Source organism: Eretmochelys imbricata, chromosome 9, assembly GCF_965152235.1.
Source record: "Eretmochelys imbricata isolate rEreImb1 chromosome 9, rEreImb1.hap1, whole genome shotgun sequence".
Classification (NCBI taxonomy): Eukaryota; Metazoa; Chordata; order Testudines; family Cheloniidae; genus Eretmochelys; species Eretmochelys imbricata.
In genome coordinates this window covers 98,766,606-98,783,741 of record NC_135580.1, presented here as the reverse complement: position 1 = coordinate 98,783,741, position 17,136 = coordinate 98,766,606, and the positions used below count along the sequence as shown (strand labels likewise).

General features: G+C 45.9%; 1 protein-coding gene across 1 annotated transcript in view; it reads right to left on the bottom strand.

The window, feature by feature from the left end:
- GPC3 (glypican 3) overlaps nucleotides 1-17,136 on the bottom strand; it is a 280,435-nt gene that overhangs the window by 71,112 nt on the left and 192,187 nt on the right. Inside the window, exon 6 of the mRNA XM_077826537.1 lies at nucleotides 3,741-3,861. Within this exon, the coding sequence (XP_077682663.1) occupies nucleotides 3,741-3,861 (121 nt within the window). The remainder of the gene's footprint in view (nucleotides 1-3,740; nucleotides 3,862-17,136) is intronic.

Here is a 17,136-nt window from a genome sequence, read left to right as displayed (position 1 = left end):
CAGAAAGATCTGACCTGAGACATTAAACTTACTCAAACTGCTGTGTGTTTTATTTTTTAAAGACCATAAACCAAACCTAATAAATTCAGACAGACCTTTTTATTTCCCTTTTTGTATAGTTTTAACTGGCTGCTTTCCTTCCAACCTCTGGGCATCCATTCTAGTGTACGAATGAGGTCCACATGATTGCTTGAAAAGCATGCAAGTTCTACAACACAGAAAACAACTTGTGGAGTGCGGGGCGGGGGGCGCTTTATAGGCTATGAACGCATTTATTTAGATTCAGAGGGAGAAAACTGATTGGTTAATGAGTGACAGAACTATACAATTTATTCACCAAACCTGAACCATCTCCAGAGAATTCTGAAGCTTTGTCATGCTTTTGGAAAAGTATTTATTTTTATAGCATGAACAGCATATAATAAATAAAGGCTAAAACATTGTAAAACATAAATTACATCTATTAGCCACATCCAAGAGTTAAAGAGTTTTGGAACTCAACTAACTGGAAAGGGAGCCTACATATGTCTCTGGGATCAAAGCTGCATCTCCTCTGATCAAAACAATGGACTGGGAGCCACTTGAAAGACATTGTTGCTATGTGCTGGATACCTACAGAGAATGCATTTCAGAAACCTGAGCACGAAGAGCTGACCACTGAAAAGCGGTACTCATTGCCCCTCTTCTCCAACAGACACCGAAAGCCTGAAGAAACCTCCTTTAAAAGATGCTTTCCACTTGAGTAGAGCAGATGAGCTACTTTTCGTCTCTCTTCCAGTTTGGGATTCCACACTGCATTCTACAACATGACTGTTGACCCAACCAGAATTGCAGCTTTTCATATCTCCTCCTCTTTGGGAGCCCATTGTCAGTGCAGATGTGAATGAGACAGAGAAACTTTCCTGGGCCAAGGAACTAAGCACAATGGTGAGATTCAATCCACAAAATCTCAAGTCTAAGAAAAATCCAGATTTCCTTTTACCAGGATCTGAGCCATTTAGCTTGGCTTAACGTATTTGGCATGAATAGCTGGTTCATAGCTAGTTCTCAGGTATTATCTTTTGCTTTCAAAATGTTTTCTTCTGAACTCTTTTCCAATGACAAATGGCCTTGCCCCAAAAGTTAACATTTTCACAAAGGCGTTTGATTTTTCAAAGTGTTCACATTCTGTATATTTACATGTATTAAAAAAGCGCAGTTGAACTGCACTAGATAGTGGTAAAGCTGCAGACTTGGGTTGCCATCTACTGGTCTGGTAATAGCAGTGGTAAGTGGCTGTCCTGTGACCAGAAAGAAAAGGAGGACTTGTGGCACCTTAGAGACTAACCAATTTATTTGAGCATAAGCTTTCGTGAGCTACAGCTCACTTCATCGGATGGAAAGCTCATGCTCAAATAAATTGGTTAGTCTCTAAGGTGCCACAAGTACTCCTTTTCTTTTTGCAAAGACAGACTAACACGGCTGTTACTCTGAAACCTGTCCTGTGACCAGCTCCCCACTGGGCTTTCCACACTTCCTTTTTCTCAATTTCTTTTTTTCAGTTTCAAAATTGAAAAATTTGGGAGTTATTTTTTTTTGTTTTGGTTTTTTCAGCTACATATATTGTAGCTTTACCAGTAAACAGTTCAGTTCAACTGACTAATTTACCCTTGGTCTCCTAGTCCAGGAAACTTAGCCTCCCTGCAGCCTGAACTGATCAGCAAAAGACCTGACTTGACCCAATCTGGCAGCCAGCACTTCACAATCATTGTATAGCCGCAGTTTCAAGAACGCTAATAAGCATGTTTTGTTCAGTGTGGCTTTCTCACTGTGAATAGCGAAATATCACCACCACCAGCAGGCTGAAACCTGCCTTCTTCACAGTTTAATAGGGAGCTGATTATGACTTTTTCTCCTTTTAATAAGCAAGACCTGTTACCCTGTATTGTAAAGTACTGCAAGCTGGCATGTATGAATGTAAAGGAAAACTGGACCTGCGCCCCAACAGTAAGCTCTGCTATTCTGTGTCAGGGTGTACATGGCTCACCGTCACATAAGCACAGAAAGAGTTAATTCCTAAGCAAAACTGCCTGCTACTTACACCCACAGGGGAGGTAACAGAGGTGTGTCTTGGGGACCTAAAGACTCAAGCCAGGGAATGCTATGAATACAGTTCCCTGGTGATCACTGAAGCAGAAAAGAAGAAGTCATCAGCAAACCACCTCAGCTAAGAACTTCCGAAAGAGCAAAACCAACCTGCAGGCCAGCCTTGAAAGTGTGGTTTTGTTTTAGCCTCCTTGAGCTTTTTTTAAACCTGTTTGTGTTCAAAAGCTTACGAAGAAAGCTCACAAGAAAGCTCTCCCTGCATGGACTCTGCTTTCAGGCTAAATTGGGTAACTCAGCCATATTACAGGGCACATTATTATTACTTGGATAGTTGAACCCACAAGGCCCCCAAACAGTCTGTGCCCAGAAACAGCAAAGGCATAAGCCCCCAGCTGCATTTTAAAACAACCACACATCGCTGCACACTAGTGTCACAGGAATGAGAGCAGAGTCCAGGGGTGGACAGGAGCTCTGCTGGTCTGGGGCAAGGCAGGAAGCCAAGAAACCATGACACCAGGAGAGAGAACATGGGGAAGTTAAGTGGTCATCTTAAAGAAAGCCAGCCCAGGACCTAATCCTGAGCTGTTGGGGCACGGACTGGTGGTGGTGGTGCTAAGGACGCGTGCTCCTCATCCCGCTAACTCAGGGCAGAGCAAATGGAAGCAAGAGGGAAGGCGGCCAATAACTAATGGAACCATATTGCTTCTATCGGTGCAATCCTGAATATCTAGAGTGGAAACATCAGCTCAGACTGGGGCCATCATGCCTGATAAACTGCCTCCAACAGGACCAATACCCAACACTCCAGGTGCACATGAAAACTTCACATTAAGCACCAGGAAAACTGGGCAAGGCCAGAAAATTCCTTCCTGGCCCTTGCGGTGATCAGTCTGTGACATGAAGCTTGAGATCTGATGACTGCTTTGCTACCCCAAACTTAGCATGTTCCTTACGTTAATGTGTCAGTCACAAAACCATCCCATCCCCTTGGAGATGCAGCTGCAGTGTCTGACAGCATGGCCTCCATGCAGGAACAGATTCTGCAGACCCACTCCCCCGGACAAAGGATAACAATTATCTTCACAAGCCTCATCCACACAACACAGAACTGCCATCAAATGTGCTGAGCATGGCGGGGTTTGCTCTAGAGAACTGAGACCAGACACTGCTGTCGGGGGGAGTGTGGGGCAGCTTGCTCTCAACCCCCACCCCTTGCTGGGCCCTCCCTCTGCACTGGGCTGGGATGAGGGTTGTGGTGCTGCTGTGGGTGGTCAGTGTCCCTGGGTTGCAATGCCCAGCGCAGGGAGCTGGGCTGAGTCCCCTGGGACAAGAAATACTGCTCTGGGGTCTCTGTGGGTGCAAATGTGCCCATGAACCCCATTAAAGCCGCCCCTGCCTGAAAGCCTGGCTCCCTGAGCACCCCTCCTCAAGACTGCACCAAGTTCCAGTCTGGACCATAAGAGTGGTGGAGCTGGGCACACACGTGTGTCGTGGCCCTGGGTCCCATACTCACAACTGACATCATATGACTCCGCTGTCATTTGCACATGCCAATAAAATCCAAGAAACGTATCTAATTGAGCAAAGCAGGGCAGATTTGGAAACGCGCCACCTCCCCCCCCAGAGCAATCCCCGCTCCCTGCCCTCGCACCCACCTGGTTGATGTGTTTCAGTTTGTCGATGAGCTGGCTGATCACTGGCTCGGGACCCTTTGTTTTCATCTCGTGGGTGCCAGCTTGAGCTTTCCCCCCATTCCTCACTGCCTGGTGACTGTACCTGCGAGAGTGAACACAGAAGACAGCATTGGGTGATGGACTGGACTCAGCAATCCGTATTATTTATTGCTTAGATCGCAGCATGCTAGCTGCCTTCCTGTCACAGAGGAAAACACGGTCTCTGCGCTGAGAAGCAGAGGACGTTATTATTTCTCTAACCACAGCACCTAGGACCCCAGTTTGGACCCCACGGCACCAGGTGCTACACAAACACAGAATAAAAAGATGGGCCCTGCCCTGAAGAGCTTCCAATCTGGGTGCAGTCTAAGAGGACAGACAGCCCAAGGTGTGGAAAGGGATACGACACACAAGGCAGGTTAGCTGGGTGACGACCGCCAGGTGTCTGATGTAGGTCCAAGTGTGTTGTGGTGCTGGTTTAAGTTAAATGTGAAAAATATTCCCACTCTACAGCTCAACCCCCTTGTGGCCCAGAATCCACCCCAGTGACCCAGCCCCCTCCCTCCACAGCAATGGTTCCCTGGCTAAAGTAATGAGCGGGCCAAATGGATGAGTCAGCACATGTCTTGTAGACTTTGCAGTGGAAGTGGGACTTCAGAGGGGATTTAAAGGAGGCGAGGTGGGGCCAGCTCAGGGGCAGCAGCGTAAGAAAGCAAGGAGACCCCCTGCAGGAGAAGCAGGCAAATACCACCATGGGGCTGGCAGCACTGGCAGGGCAGAGCGGGTGGGAAGGCGATGCCAGGCCAGACCAGGGCAAAGAGGGGCGGCATTAGGGAGGACCTGGGAGGCAATCACAAGAAGCTCAGATGCAGCGAAGAGGGGGAGCCAGGCCAGCGGAGAATTCATAGCGGGGATGGCAGCAGGTGCAGGGGCGACGCGGATCGCAGAGGGCGACGTGGGTGTCGGGAGCCCAGGGAGGAGGACGCTGCGGCAGTCAGGATGGGAGGCCTGGGAGCTGTGTGGATGGAGAGGAAAGGCCAGGGGTTGGGAATAGTACGGAGGAAGGAGCAGCAAAATTTGGATGCAAGCCAGATGTGAGGGGAACGGCGTCCGAGATGACACCAGGTCACAAGTCTTCGCAACAGGGAGAGTGTGGGGTGTTCTGCTGTGTGGGAGAGGGCTTCAGAAAAGGGTTTGGCCAAGTTAACAGCATGACGTCCACAGTCTGTGCTCAGTTCCCCCAGGGCCACTGGAGTGCCTCCAGATTTACAGCAGTCACTAGGAACCCGGCCCCAAAGCCTGAAATCTGAGCAGCTTTTCAAATACAACAGGGGCCAGGTTTCAGGACAAGGGCTATTCAGAACTGCCTTCGTTTGATTGATGCGAGATCCGTCACACAGTAGTGTTAATGAGAGTCCGCCGCTGAGACCAGGGCCCCCCGGTGGCAGGGGCTGTGCAGAGACATAGCCAGAGTCAGTCAGCGGATGTCTACACGGCAGCAGGCTGCATTTCCTCCCGCCCGGGCAGACAGCCACGCTCCAGCTCTGCTGGAGCTAAAATGGGAAACGCGGAGGTTGCGGCAGCCCACCCAACCCCTCCGGTGGCTGGCCCAGGTCACCACAGCCACACTGCTATTTCTAAGCACATTAGCTTGAGCGGAGCCAGTGCGTGTCTGGATACCCGGGCCGGGAGGCTCACTCCCAGCTTCAGTGTCAACGTACCCTGAAGCACCGTCTCACCGAACAGCTCACGGCCTAAACAGACAAGGCAGAAAAAGGCCAGGCAAACAAGACAACTGTTTCCATTTTACAGATGGGGAACGGAGGCAGAGAGAGAAAGGCCACAATTCAAGAACGCACTTCCACCCGATTTTAAAACCGATCACCACTCTGGAAATCGCTTAATCACCGCTTGACTTGAAGCTCGTGCTAAAAGTGAAGTACGTTGTTAAGTGGCCTTCAGTCGGGCCCCATGTATCTTGGCCAAAGGAGTCTGTGAAGAGCCAGAGCAGATCTCCTGAGTCCCCATCTAATGCCTCCACCTCAAGGCCACCCTGCCTATACATTTAATCGATCTTGTAGCACTCCGAATTGCCACCTTTGTACCGGTGTGTTACCCAAAGTACAATTAAATTATCATGTGTCTTTCCTGAACGACTTTTATTAAAAAAATGAACTTCGGTGCGATTCTTGTGGGATTCAGCGTTTAATGTTAAATGCACAAGCCTCCATGTATATTTTGAAAAGTCTTGTAGCAGGATAATCACGATGGGAAAGTACCAAATACACAAAACAATAGGCACCACTGCACCGCAGCCCAGCACTTAAGCACACGAGCAGGGGCTACTTGCCTGCTGAAAGTTCAGCGTGTGCTGAAATGCTTTGTTGGACGGAGCTCATGATTTCCACTGAGGCTGAAATAACAAACGTTTCCAAATAAATAGCTGGCTCTCAACAAACACGCGCTACAGCAGAATCCATATTCTCAGGGCACCATCTTGTGGAAAGACGCATTACTGCCGTTCAATTATTACACTCATAAACACTTGTTCCTGCAAGAGCCGTGCCTAACTTTACACACATAAATGTTTGCAGGACTGAGGTGCTAGACCTGTTGTTTTATCACACAATCGCAGAACACTACTAAACCAAGCCAACACGTCTATAAAACCATAAATTCATTAGCAACATGAACATGTAAAGGCCGGACTTTTTAGATGCCTGAGAAATTGCTACCTTTGCTGTCATTATGTGAAGCTAATTTTAAAATGCAGAGACAGAACATTAAAGTACATTGCTGAAAAGTGTTCTGGAGTTTCAGTGAGATTTAACTCCTGGGTTCTGTAGACTTCAGTGAGAGCAGAACTGAGCCCCTGTCTGGACCATACCTAAATCAAAGGAATACATTTCTTCTGGAATAGTGTAATACAAATGCAAATAAACTGATCTTGTAATCCCTGAGCAGGTAAAACTCACACTGAAGTCAATGGGAGTTTTGTCTGGGCAAGGACTGCAAGATCAGACTCTCTACACTCTAGTATGTCATAGATGACGGAGCACAGTAGAAGTGGTAGGGACATGGGAGATAATGTCCAGTGGCAAACATTCAGTGAATGTGGAGAATATGGAAGGCACAGTGAGTGGCCCTGGTTAACTCCATTAGAGACAGGGTTGGAGTCATAGGCTACCAGTGAGACAAAGAATATGTATTCATTGCACGCTAAGGATTGAGCCCAAGCACCCCTTCCATCCACACACAAATCAGTCTGACTTGGGTCAGTAAGCACTCAGGACCTGGGTCCTAGGACCGTGTTAAAGTGGTGAGTCATAGCCTGAGTCCTGCTGAGACTCGGGTCCAAGCCCTGTATTTTGCAGTGGGGACCCTGCTCAAGCTGCAGACCCGAGTCAGAAAGTCTACGTCGCACAAAATGGATGTTAGCACACTTGTGGGTCCAGCAATTGTAAAACCTGAGTTTTGCAATGCAGTGAGGATGCTCAAGCGTGCACTTGGGAACACAGAGTCCACAAGCCGAGGTCCCACAGACTCAGGTTTATGATGCAGTGTAGACATACCCGAATGGCGAAGCCATCCTCCTGCACAGGAAAACCCACAAGAGAGGACCTGAATGTTGGGGGGAAACTCCGGGAGGTTCCCCTTGTGGGGTTCTCCCTAGAACTGTCCTGCTACCTGGGCTGTACCCAGAATCACAAGGCTTTCAGTCCATGGGTAGGCAATGTAGCCCTTCCTTCTCCTGAGCAATGAATTCATGGGCACAAAACTAAACCTAAAGAGAGCTGGTTTGCTCACGAGCATCCAGACCTGCCCTGCTATTACACTCCAGATCACGAGACTTCAGCCTGGCCTCCACCCGTGGGAAAAGGGAACACACCTTGTCAGGGGACAAACTCCCTGCTTTTATGCAAAAGGACATGACAACAGGAAAGCAAAGGAGGAAAGGCACAAAGTCAGAGGCTGAGTCACCCCCTCACTCACAGTTATTGGGCTCAATACAGAGGTAAGTGGGTGAAATGTTCTCGCCTGCGGGAGACAGGTCAGAGTAGATGATCGACTGGTCCCTTCTGACCTTACCCCATGAATCTAGGAATCGTTTATAAAGCCCACATACCGCACTGGATGCAAAGCCTGATTTTCAGGGAGCCCAATCTCTTCCACTCCCATTGGAGCCGACGGGAACTGTGGACTCTGACAATCAGAGCTGTGAGGCTCAAAGAGGATCTCCTGCTTTTCTGAAGGTGAAAGTATCATTAACACAAAGCAAACAGACATCCCAAATGCATTTCCTTGGCCTAGGGATGGAGTCAGGTCCCCCAGGCAGACAATGACACAGATTCTCTAAGGGCATTTAAGCACGTTTCACTCCATCCCTATTTAGCAAAGCACTTAAATGCATGCTTAACTTTAAGCACCTCAGGTAAAATTTTCAGAAGTGCCAATGTGACTTAAGAGCCTGAGTCCCACGGACTTTGAGTGATCCTCAGGGAGAGATTTTCAAAGGCACAAACGGCGGTTAAGTGCTGAACTCCTATGTCACTTTTGAAAATCAGACAGGTCCCTAAGTCACTCGGTGCTTTTGAAAATCTTATCCATTATGATTAGCGTGCTTTGCTGAACAGGGCTGGACGGCGGAGCTGGGGCTTTCATTCTCTCAGTTCAGCTGGACGGAAAGTCACTACCAGAGCATAGGGGTTATGGCTTTCCCGAAGCCTAGCTGCACCTAAGGCATGGCAGGACTGTATGAAGTGAGCCTGGGCATCTTTTCTGAGCACACCCAAAGATCGTGTGTGAGCCAAAAGAGTTTGAAACTTAGCTTCAGTAAGGGAAGGAGGAAAAAGAGTCCTGAAATCCCAGCTTTCCTGGAAAGGGCAGCGGGCACCATCCCTGCAGCATGGTCTCCCAAGGTGCCGCCCACTTGACAGCCATAAGCAGCTAACGGGCTTACTGGGTCCTAAAGCCAGCCCTGCGACCATACTCACGGGAAAGAAAAGTATAGGCAAGCCAATGGCAAAAACACCCTACTTTTCCTCAGGGTTCTGTGACTTGTTAGGAGAATCCTGCCAGAAACTTCCTTTTTTGTCTTTCCATTCAACTCAGCAAGTGAGCGTGTGTTAATTAGCACGAAAGTGGCCACGGTATGGCACAAGCAGGGACTGCGTGACCTCATCTTATAGATTTACAGCAAACTTATCGTCTAAGAATAAAGTGTTTTGTGGAACAGGGGCAGCATTCGGCATGTGCTTAGGTGCCTTGCTGAACTTGGACCAAAGAGGGCCAGGTTGTTCCCGCATTGCCTTGAGTGACAGCAATGGGAAGTCTCCGGGCCAAACTGATCAAGGGATGAAGGCAAGACAGCTACAGAAAGGCACCTAGTGACGGATGCAGAATGTTTCCAACTTACCTCTACAGAGTGTAGGCGTCTCCATTGAATCTGAGCTGTTTTGCAGATGCTTCTGTTCCAGACATGAGCACTAACAAGCCCTGATACAGATCCCGTGCTCTAAGGACGCTGTCAGCACTGACTAATATACTGCTAACTGGTGTAAATTATTAAAGTCCTCCGAGCTCCAACTGGGGCCCTGCCTTTTGAAACACCAATGTTATAACAGGATCATGTGCCCGGCCACCACTTCATAAGCAGCACAAAACCAAAGATCCCTACCTCAGATGTGATACCCTGTAGTAGGATGTCATTCAGCAGAGTAACGCGGGTTTCCCTCCCATAGTTCCCTGGATAGGAGCTACTGTTTGTGAGAAGATAATCTCAAAAGGAGAAATGTCACGTTGTTGTAAAGTGTGCTGATACATGGCTGTCACTAAAGATCATTAAAGATAATCACATGATGAAAACATTACCAAGCTAAAGCCTTGCATGGGTTACATATTCCTCTTTCATTCGTAAGTCATAAATATTTGGTATTAAACCCAAATAAGGGGTTTGCCCCAACCCTCACATCCAAAACTCTCACCTTTGCAAATACTTTCCCACTCCAGCTCAATTAGATTTAACCAACGGGGTTCCCAACAAGTTTTACCTCCTGATTTTCATTTCAGAGCACTGGAGTCCAGACAGCAAAATATTTTTTAAACATATGATAATAAATGTACTGGTGTGTTTCCTTCCCCACAGAATCTGCTTTAGCATTGAAAGGCAGAGAGACAGCTGGAGCCGACTTGGCTGTGCTAAGTTTGGAGATAAATTACTGAAGTGCAATGTATGATTTACAGAAAATAATCCTGCAAGTCAAGTGTAAAGTACTATATATGAAAGAGGAAAGTAACCTTTTCGTTCAAACACCAATTAATTTACGCCTGCCTCCTGGCTACAAAGTATTTATTCAAATGCAGCTGCATACTTTAAGCCTGCTAGAGGGGAGCAGAATGTTCTGTCTTCTTTGACTTCTTCACTTTGATGCTGCTCATTGAACCTTAGTTTCTTGGTGATGCAGGGGGACCGAAAGCAATAGAACCCGATCGCTCCATGTGTAGGTAAGCCTTTTAAGGAAAGAGGGCCCATAGGAATGGATCCTGAGACAACAGCAGCAACCCATTCTACAATATCAAAAGTGCTCTGCATTGCAGGACCTCTTCTAGCCAATGGAGCTATGTCGATTTATACCAGCTGAGAGCCTGGCCTGGAATCTTTAAAGTGTTCACCTTCTTCTGTGGGATACAGTATTGCCAGACCTCGAGCAAAACTGGAAGGCGGTTCTTTTCTATTTTGCTTGGTAATATTAACTGCCCTGAGTCCCAGTCAGCCACACCAAGAGCCTCTTGCAGGGACCCAGGCCACCAAACAAAAGCTCTCCTTTCAGACGTACAGCCCCATTGACTGACTGTCGCAAGAAGGCGACCAAGGGGGAAGGGCTGGGCTTACCATGAGGCAAACGGAGGCGGCCGCCTCAGGTGCCAGACCGTGCGGGGGTGCCACTAGGACCCAGAGTGTAGAAAATTGTGTCTGCATCTGGATTCTCTCTGCTCTAGACCCACAGAGATGGGGGAGTGCTGTGCTGGAGGAAGGAGGGCACAAGTGACAGAACAGGCAGGCAGGAGAAAAGGTGAGAGGGAATAACAGAAAGCAGCAGGAGCTGCAGGGAGAGAGAGGAGGAGCCTCTTATGTACCTCTGTAGTACCCCCAGGAACCTGGACTGATTAACACCAGCTTCTCAGGGAGCTTCCTGTTTCCTGCTGCTTCCCTGAACCCACCTGAGGAGAACAGGCAGTCAACTGGAGTAGTAGGAGCCAGTTAGGCCCTTAAGATGCTGAAATCTTCCCTCGCTCAGGCCCTGCTACCAGGCTGCTTATTTGTCCCTTTCAATTGAGTGTTGAGAGCCACTCTAGCTGGCACAGAACAGCAGTCTTGAGTGAAAGAAGAAAATGTCCCTCTGGGGCAGCATTCAGAAAAAGAAAGAAAGCAAAGGAAGCTTTTCTAACTAAGCAGGAAGGAGCTCTCCTGAGACACGTAGACACAAATGTTCACGGTGAGCCTTCCGGTTCCAGTGAGGATGTGAGTGGTGAGGAGATGCCTGATCTTCCAGTTAGTCAGAGTGCAGGTGACCTGGCAGCTACTGCAGCATCCATATCTCCATCTCCAATGGATGTAACCGTGCACATTCCTGAAGAAAAGTGTAGATCAGAGAAGAGGGTGGTGGAGGCGCAAGAAACAGCTGCTGCTGAGTTTAATTCCTTAAGTCTAAATGATCAAGGACTGTGGACCCACTTGAGCAGTAGCCTGAGGGACTTCCTTGTACTGCGTGGGCCACAGCAAGTGAAAAACTTCATGTTCCCCAAAGACAATGAAAATAGAAGTTTCCATCCAACACATTACTGGCGTGAAATCCCCAATGGTGACAAAGTGGAGAGGCCATGGCTTATGTACTCAAAAATCCAGAATGCTGCATACTGGTTTTGTTGCAAACTCTTCCAGTCTAATGTTCCAGCCACTTTGGGTTCTACAGGAACAAAGGACTGGAAAAATCTGGCATGCCATGAGAAGGCATTAAATCACCAGAGAGCATTCCATAGGTGGAAAGAGCTTGAGATGAGACTACGGTTAAAGGCCACCATAGATGATCAGCATCAAGAGAAGATTGCTTCAGAGTCTCTTGACTGGCAAAATGTTCTGAAAAGGCTTATTGCCTTTGTGAGAATGCTTGGTACCCAAAACCTAGCACTGCGTGGCACTTCAGATCAGCTGTATGTGCCAGACAATGGAAACTTCCTTAAAATTGTGGAGCTGATGGCTGAATTTGATGCCGTACTCCAGGAGCATCTAAGAAGAGTCACCACCCACTACCTTGGAAAACAATTCAAAATGAGATCATACAGTTACTGGCAACAAAAGTCAAACAGAAGATTGTGGCAGATCTGAAGTCAGCAAGATCTTACTCTGTTATTCTGGACTGAACACCTGACATCAGCCATATGGAACAAATGACTTGGTGCATTTTGTAACAACAGAACCCAGAGAAAATGTCCCTGCAATGGTGACTGTCAGAGAGCATTTTCTAGAATTTATTGACCTTGATGATACTACAGGAGCTGGTATGACAAATGTGCTTCTTAAAAAGCTGGAAGATACAGGAATTGCGACAGCTGACAGGAGAGGTCAGGGCTACAATAATGGTGCCAACATGAGAGGAAAGAACAGAGGAGTGCGGACACGGATCCGAGAGTTAAACCCTTGAGCTTTTTTTGTCCCATGCAGTTATCATTCACTGAACTGGTCAGTTCATGCAGCATCAGCTTCTAGTGAGGCTCCTGAATTTTTTAATGTAATTCAAAGATCTATGTATTTTTCTCTGCATCAACTCATCAATGGCAGATTTTGAAGCAACATTTCGGAATATCCTCTCTGACACTGAAACCACTGAGTGCCACATGATGGGAAAGTTGAGTGGAGGCGATAAAGCCTATCAAACACCAAATTGGGAAGATAGATGATGCCATAGTTGCCATTATGGAGGATAATGCTATGACAGGAACTGTTCGTGGGAAAACAGTGGCAGAGGCAAATGGAATCACCAGAAACATAAATAACTTCAAATTTCTGTGTGGCTTAGTGTTGTGGCATGACATACAGTTTGAAATAAATGTTGTAAGCAAGAGACTCCAAGGTGTTGACCTTGATATATCTGGAGCAATGGAACAACTGGACAAAACAAAGTCATACCTACAGTCTTACCAGTCAGATGAGGGATTTCAAAATGTTCTGAAGACTGCACAGAAATTGGCAGAGGAACTTCACACTGAAGCTATTTTCCCACCCATTCAAGAATACAAGAGTCACCAAAAAAGAAGACATTTTGATGACGAGGCACAGGATAATCCCATAAGAGACCCCAAACAACAATTCAAAGTTGAATTCTTTAACTGGGTGCCAGATTGTGCAATACAGTCAGCTGAAGAACGTTTCGTGCAGCTCAAGGAACACAGCAGTATATTTGGGATGTTGTATGATATTCCAAAACACCTCACTATACCAGAAGAAGACCTACACCAGCAATGCAGGGCACTAGAGACAGTGTTGACACCTGATGACATGCGCGATACTGATGCGAGTGATTTAGGTGATGAACTGAAAGCCCTTTCAAGATACATTTCAGCAGGATCAACTCCAAAGGCTGTTCTGGAATATATGTGCACAAATAAGATGACCATCCTCTTTCCAAATGCTTTTGTCGCTCTGCGCATACTTCTAACACTTCCTGTAACAGTTGCCAGTGAAGGATGCAGCTTCTCCAAGTTGAAGTTAATAAAAACACATCTACGCTCCACAACAACACAGGAGAGGCTGGTCGGCCTTGCAACCATCTCAATAGAGCATGAACTGGCCCAGACTGTGAACCTTCAGCAGGAAGCAGTTCAAATCTTTGCAACCCAGAAGACACGGAAAGCACCACTTTGATTATTCAAACAGATAAAAATGCCAGTGTTTACTATGCAGAAAAGAAAAGTTACATTTGCTGTTCAGGCGTTTGAAAGTTAAGTGTTACTTACAATTTTTGAACAAGGCATTTTAAGTTGTTAGTTCTCCTGTATTGGGGTAGGTAGCAGAGCAGCACCATGAGAGGAGTAGAATGGGAAGAAGGCAGAATTGAGACCTTTCAAAGTTTTAGCCCAAGCGAGGGGGCATGGGGGCGTCATTTGAGCTCCCCGCCTCATGTGCCAAACTGTGGTGGGCCGGCCCCGCAAGGGGGATGTGCTGCCCCTGCCAGGCACTGCCATTCAATCACATGGTGGCTGGTGAAGTATTCCTTACGCTCTTCTAAATAAGAGCTGAGATTATCAGATAATAGCCTGACTCCAGAAGCAGGGGCTTTTAGCAAAAAAACCCCACCAAATATGGCAAGAGTCACAATAAAATCATGAGAGTTGGCAACACTGGGGATGGTACAAACCCTTTATCACTTCACTTCACTTTAGTTCAATACCGTTCGAGACATACTAATGATGGAAGTGTTGGTCGGCCGTTGGATCAACAGGTATGTTTAATATATCTAGAGAGAGACCCATGATCTCCATTCTTAAAATACTCTGGGAACAACCTACTACACTGGCCTAAGTAAATCTTACATATGCTAGGAAACTTTGTTTTATGTATCTAAAACGTTATAAAATCCCCTTCCTTTTTTGGGATGCCATTGTGTCTGATATTCTGTAACACCGCCAAATAACTGTCCTCTTCATGAGCTGAAGGTTCATTATTGGCGTGGAATCATCCTTGTTACAATACACACGTTTTCTCTCGGACATCCTGCTGTGCTTTGATAGTTTATTATTTGTACAATTAAAAAACCCTGAATATATTGGCAATAAAAAGGAAATTAGAAACTTTTTCCTGCAGGAAGTGAAATCAGGATAGTTTAACGGGATGCTAAGAATATGTTAATTTGGATACAGTATAAAAGGAGCGAGGATTAAGAGACGCATGGAGAACTTCGGTTAATGTAGAATTTGTCTTGTACAGCTTTGAAATGATAATACTTGCATAATTTGCTTAAAAGTTTTGCAAAGGATCAATGTGTCCGACGTGCTATTCACAAGAGCTTTAAAGGAATATACCAGTATAAGCAGATTATTAAACTTTAAGAATCTGAACTTTTAATAGGCTTTGCAAATCAAATGCTGTGAAATCTTGACACACGGTATAAAAACCTTAAATCAGAAAGCTATTCTATAAAACCCAGCAACACTTCTCACAGGCTAGTGAGTGCGCAGTGAATGGGCCTTTTCTGTGAATGGTGTGCTTCCCATCAATGTCTAACACATTTTAATGTACCTTAAAGGAGTGCTTTGTTATGCGTTTATTTTTTCTTAATACTTGCAGCATATTTTCTCCTACTGTGTAGCAACTGCACAGTTGAAGACGGCCATGCCCAGGGCATCTAATTAGAAAATCAACTTCTTTCGAAGACTGCGCATCTTTGCAAGATGCATGTACTTCCTCATAGTGCTGCATCAGCTGATGTTACACAAATAAGACAAGGAGAGCGGCCATCAGGATAACAACCCACTAATCAAATTCATATGTTACCAAGTTAGGAAGGAGAACAAATTCTTTTCGGATCGGGACAGTACTATCTTGATAAATAAGAGAAATAGACTGCAGTCTATAAAATCAGATTCAATAAAGGGAAATACAAAGTGGGTCACAATGGAAGGAATAATCCAATATGCAAAATGGGATGAGTCAGTCAATAGGAATACTAAACTCTTATAATCGACAGAGCTTGTCATGTACACAGCAATTTATTAATCCTAAAAGCATTCCTGTGAGTAGATAAATGTTGGGTCAGATCCACAGCTGATGTAAATAAGCATAGCTCCTTTGACTTCAGTAGTGGTATGACTTATAGCAGATGAGATTTTTATCCACTGTATTTATTATCTCATTTTACATATGGGGAAACTCAGGCAAATACCCAGGACCAAAAAAATGAGCTAGTATGCGAGCTGGGGTTAGAACTCAGGGATTCCTGGCTCCCCATCCTGCAATCAGACCACTCTCTGCCACTCCCAAGGATCTACGGCAGCAATGAATATGAGTCAACCACGTGATGTAATTGTAAAAAGCACAATGGCGATGTCCCATTGCATTAACTGGAACACCAGAGGGAAAAGCAAGACAAACAGTCCAACCTGCTAAGCAATAATTAGGCCAAAATGGGAGTGTCATGTTCAGTCAAACTGGAGGAAGTTAAGAGAGGAGAAATGAAAACTTTGATAAATGGTTTGGAAATGAGAGCCTTTGGGAAGGCTAAAGACACTGGGCATATCTAGCCTGTGAAACGGAGGGACATGACAGCGGTCTGCAAATACAGAAAGCAATATTATAAATAGGACAGAGCCAGTATTAACCAAGAGGACATGAAGTGAAGAGGTTTAAGAAGCAAAAGGGCCAGTTTATCCTCAGGAGCGAGGCACCTGACCAAGCTCACAAGGGAGGGTGTGGAATTGCTGTTCATTGCTGGACTAGATACTCCCACATTAAAATGGATTAAGAATAATCAATAAATCCTGCCACAATGCAGAGGGGTTACACTGGACAAATGCCTAGAGGCCCCTTCCAACAGAATTAATGCTAAGTTACCCTATTAGAGACAAAAAGAACCAGAGTACTTGTGGCACCTTAGAGACTAACAAATTTATTTGAGCATAAGCTTTCGTGGGCTAAAACCCACTTCTTCGGATGCATGCAGTGGAAAATACAGTAAGAAGATATATATACACAGAGAACATGAAACAATGGGTGTTGCCATACACACTATAACGAGAAAAGAAAAGGAGTACTTGTGGCACCTTAGAGACTAACCAATTTATCTGAGCATAAGTTTTCGTGAGCTACAGCTCACTTCATCGGATGCATACAAATCCAGGTTTTCTCTTTATATACACACAAAGCATGAAAAAACCTGAGAAAACCTGGATTTGTGCTGGAAATAGCCCAACTTGATTATCGTACACATTGTAAGGAGTGTGATCACTTTAGATAAGCTATTACCAGCAGGAGAGTGGGGTGGGAGGAGGTATTTTTTCATGCTTTGTGTGTATATAAAAAGATCTTCTACACTTTCCACAGTGTGCATCCGATGAAGTGAGCTGTAGCTCACGAAAGCTTATGCTCAAATAAATTAGTTAGTCTCTAAGGTGCCACAAGTACTCCTTTTCTTTTTGCGAATACAGACTAACACGGCTGTTACTCTGAAAACTATAACGAGAGTGATCAATTAAGGTGAGCTATTATCAGCAGGAGAAAAAACCTTTTGTAGTGATAATCAGGATGGCCCATTTCCAACAGTTGACAAGAAGGTGTGAATAACAGTGGGGGGGGGGAAATAAGCATGGGGAAATAGTTTTACTT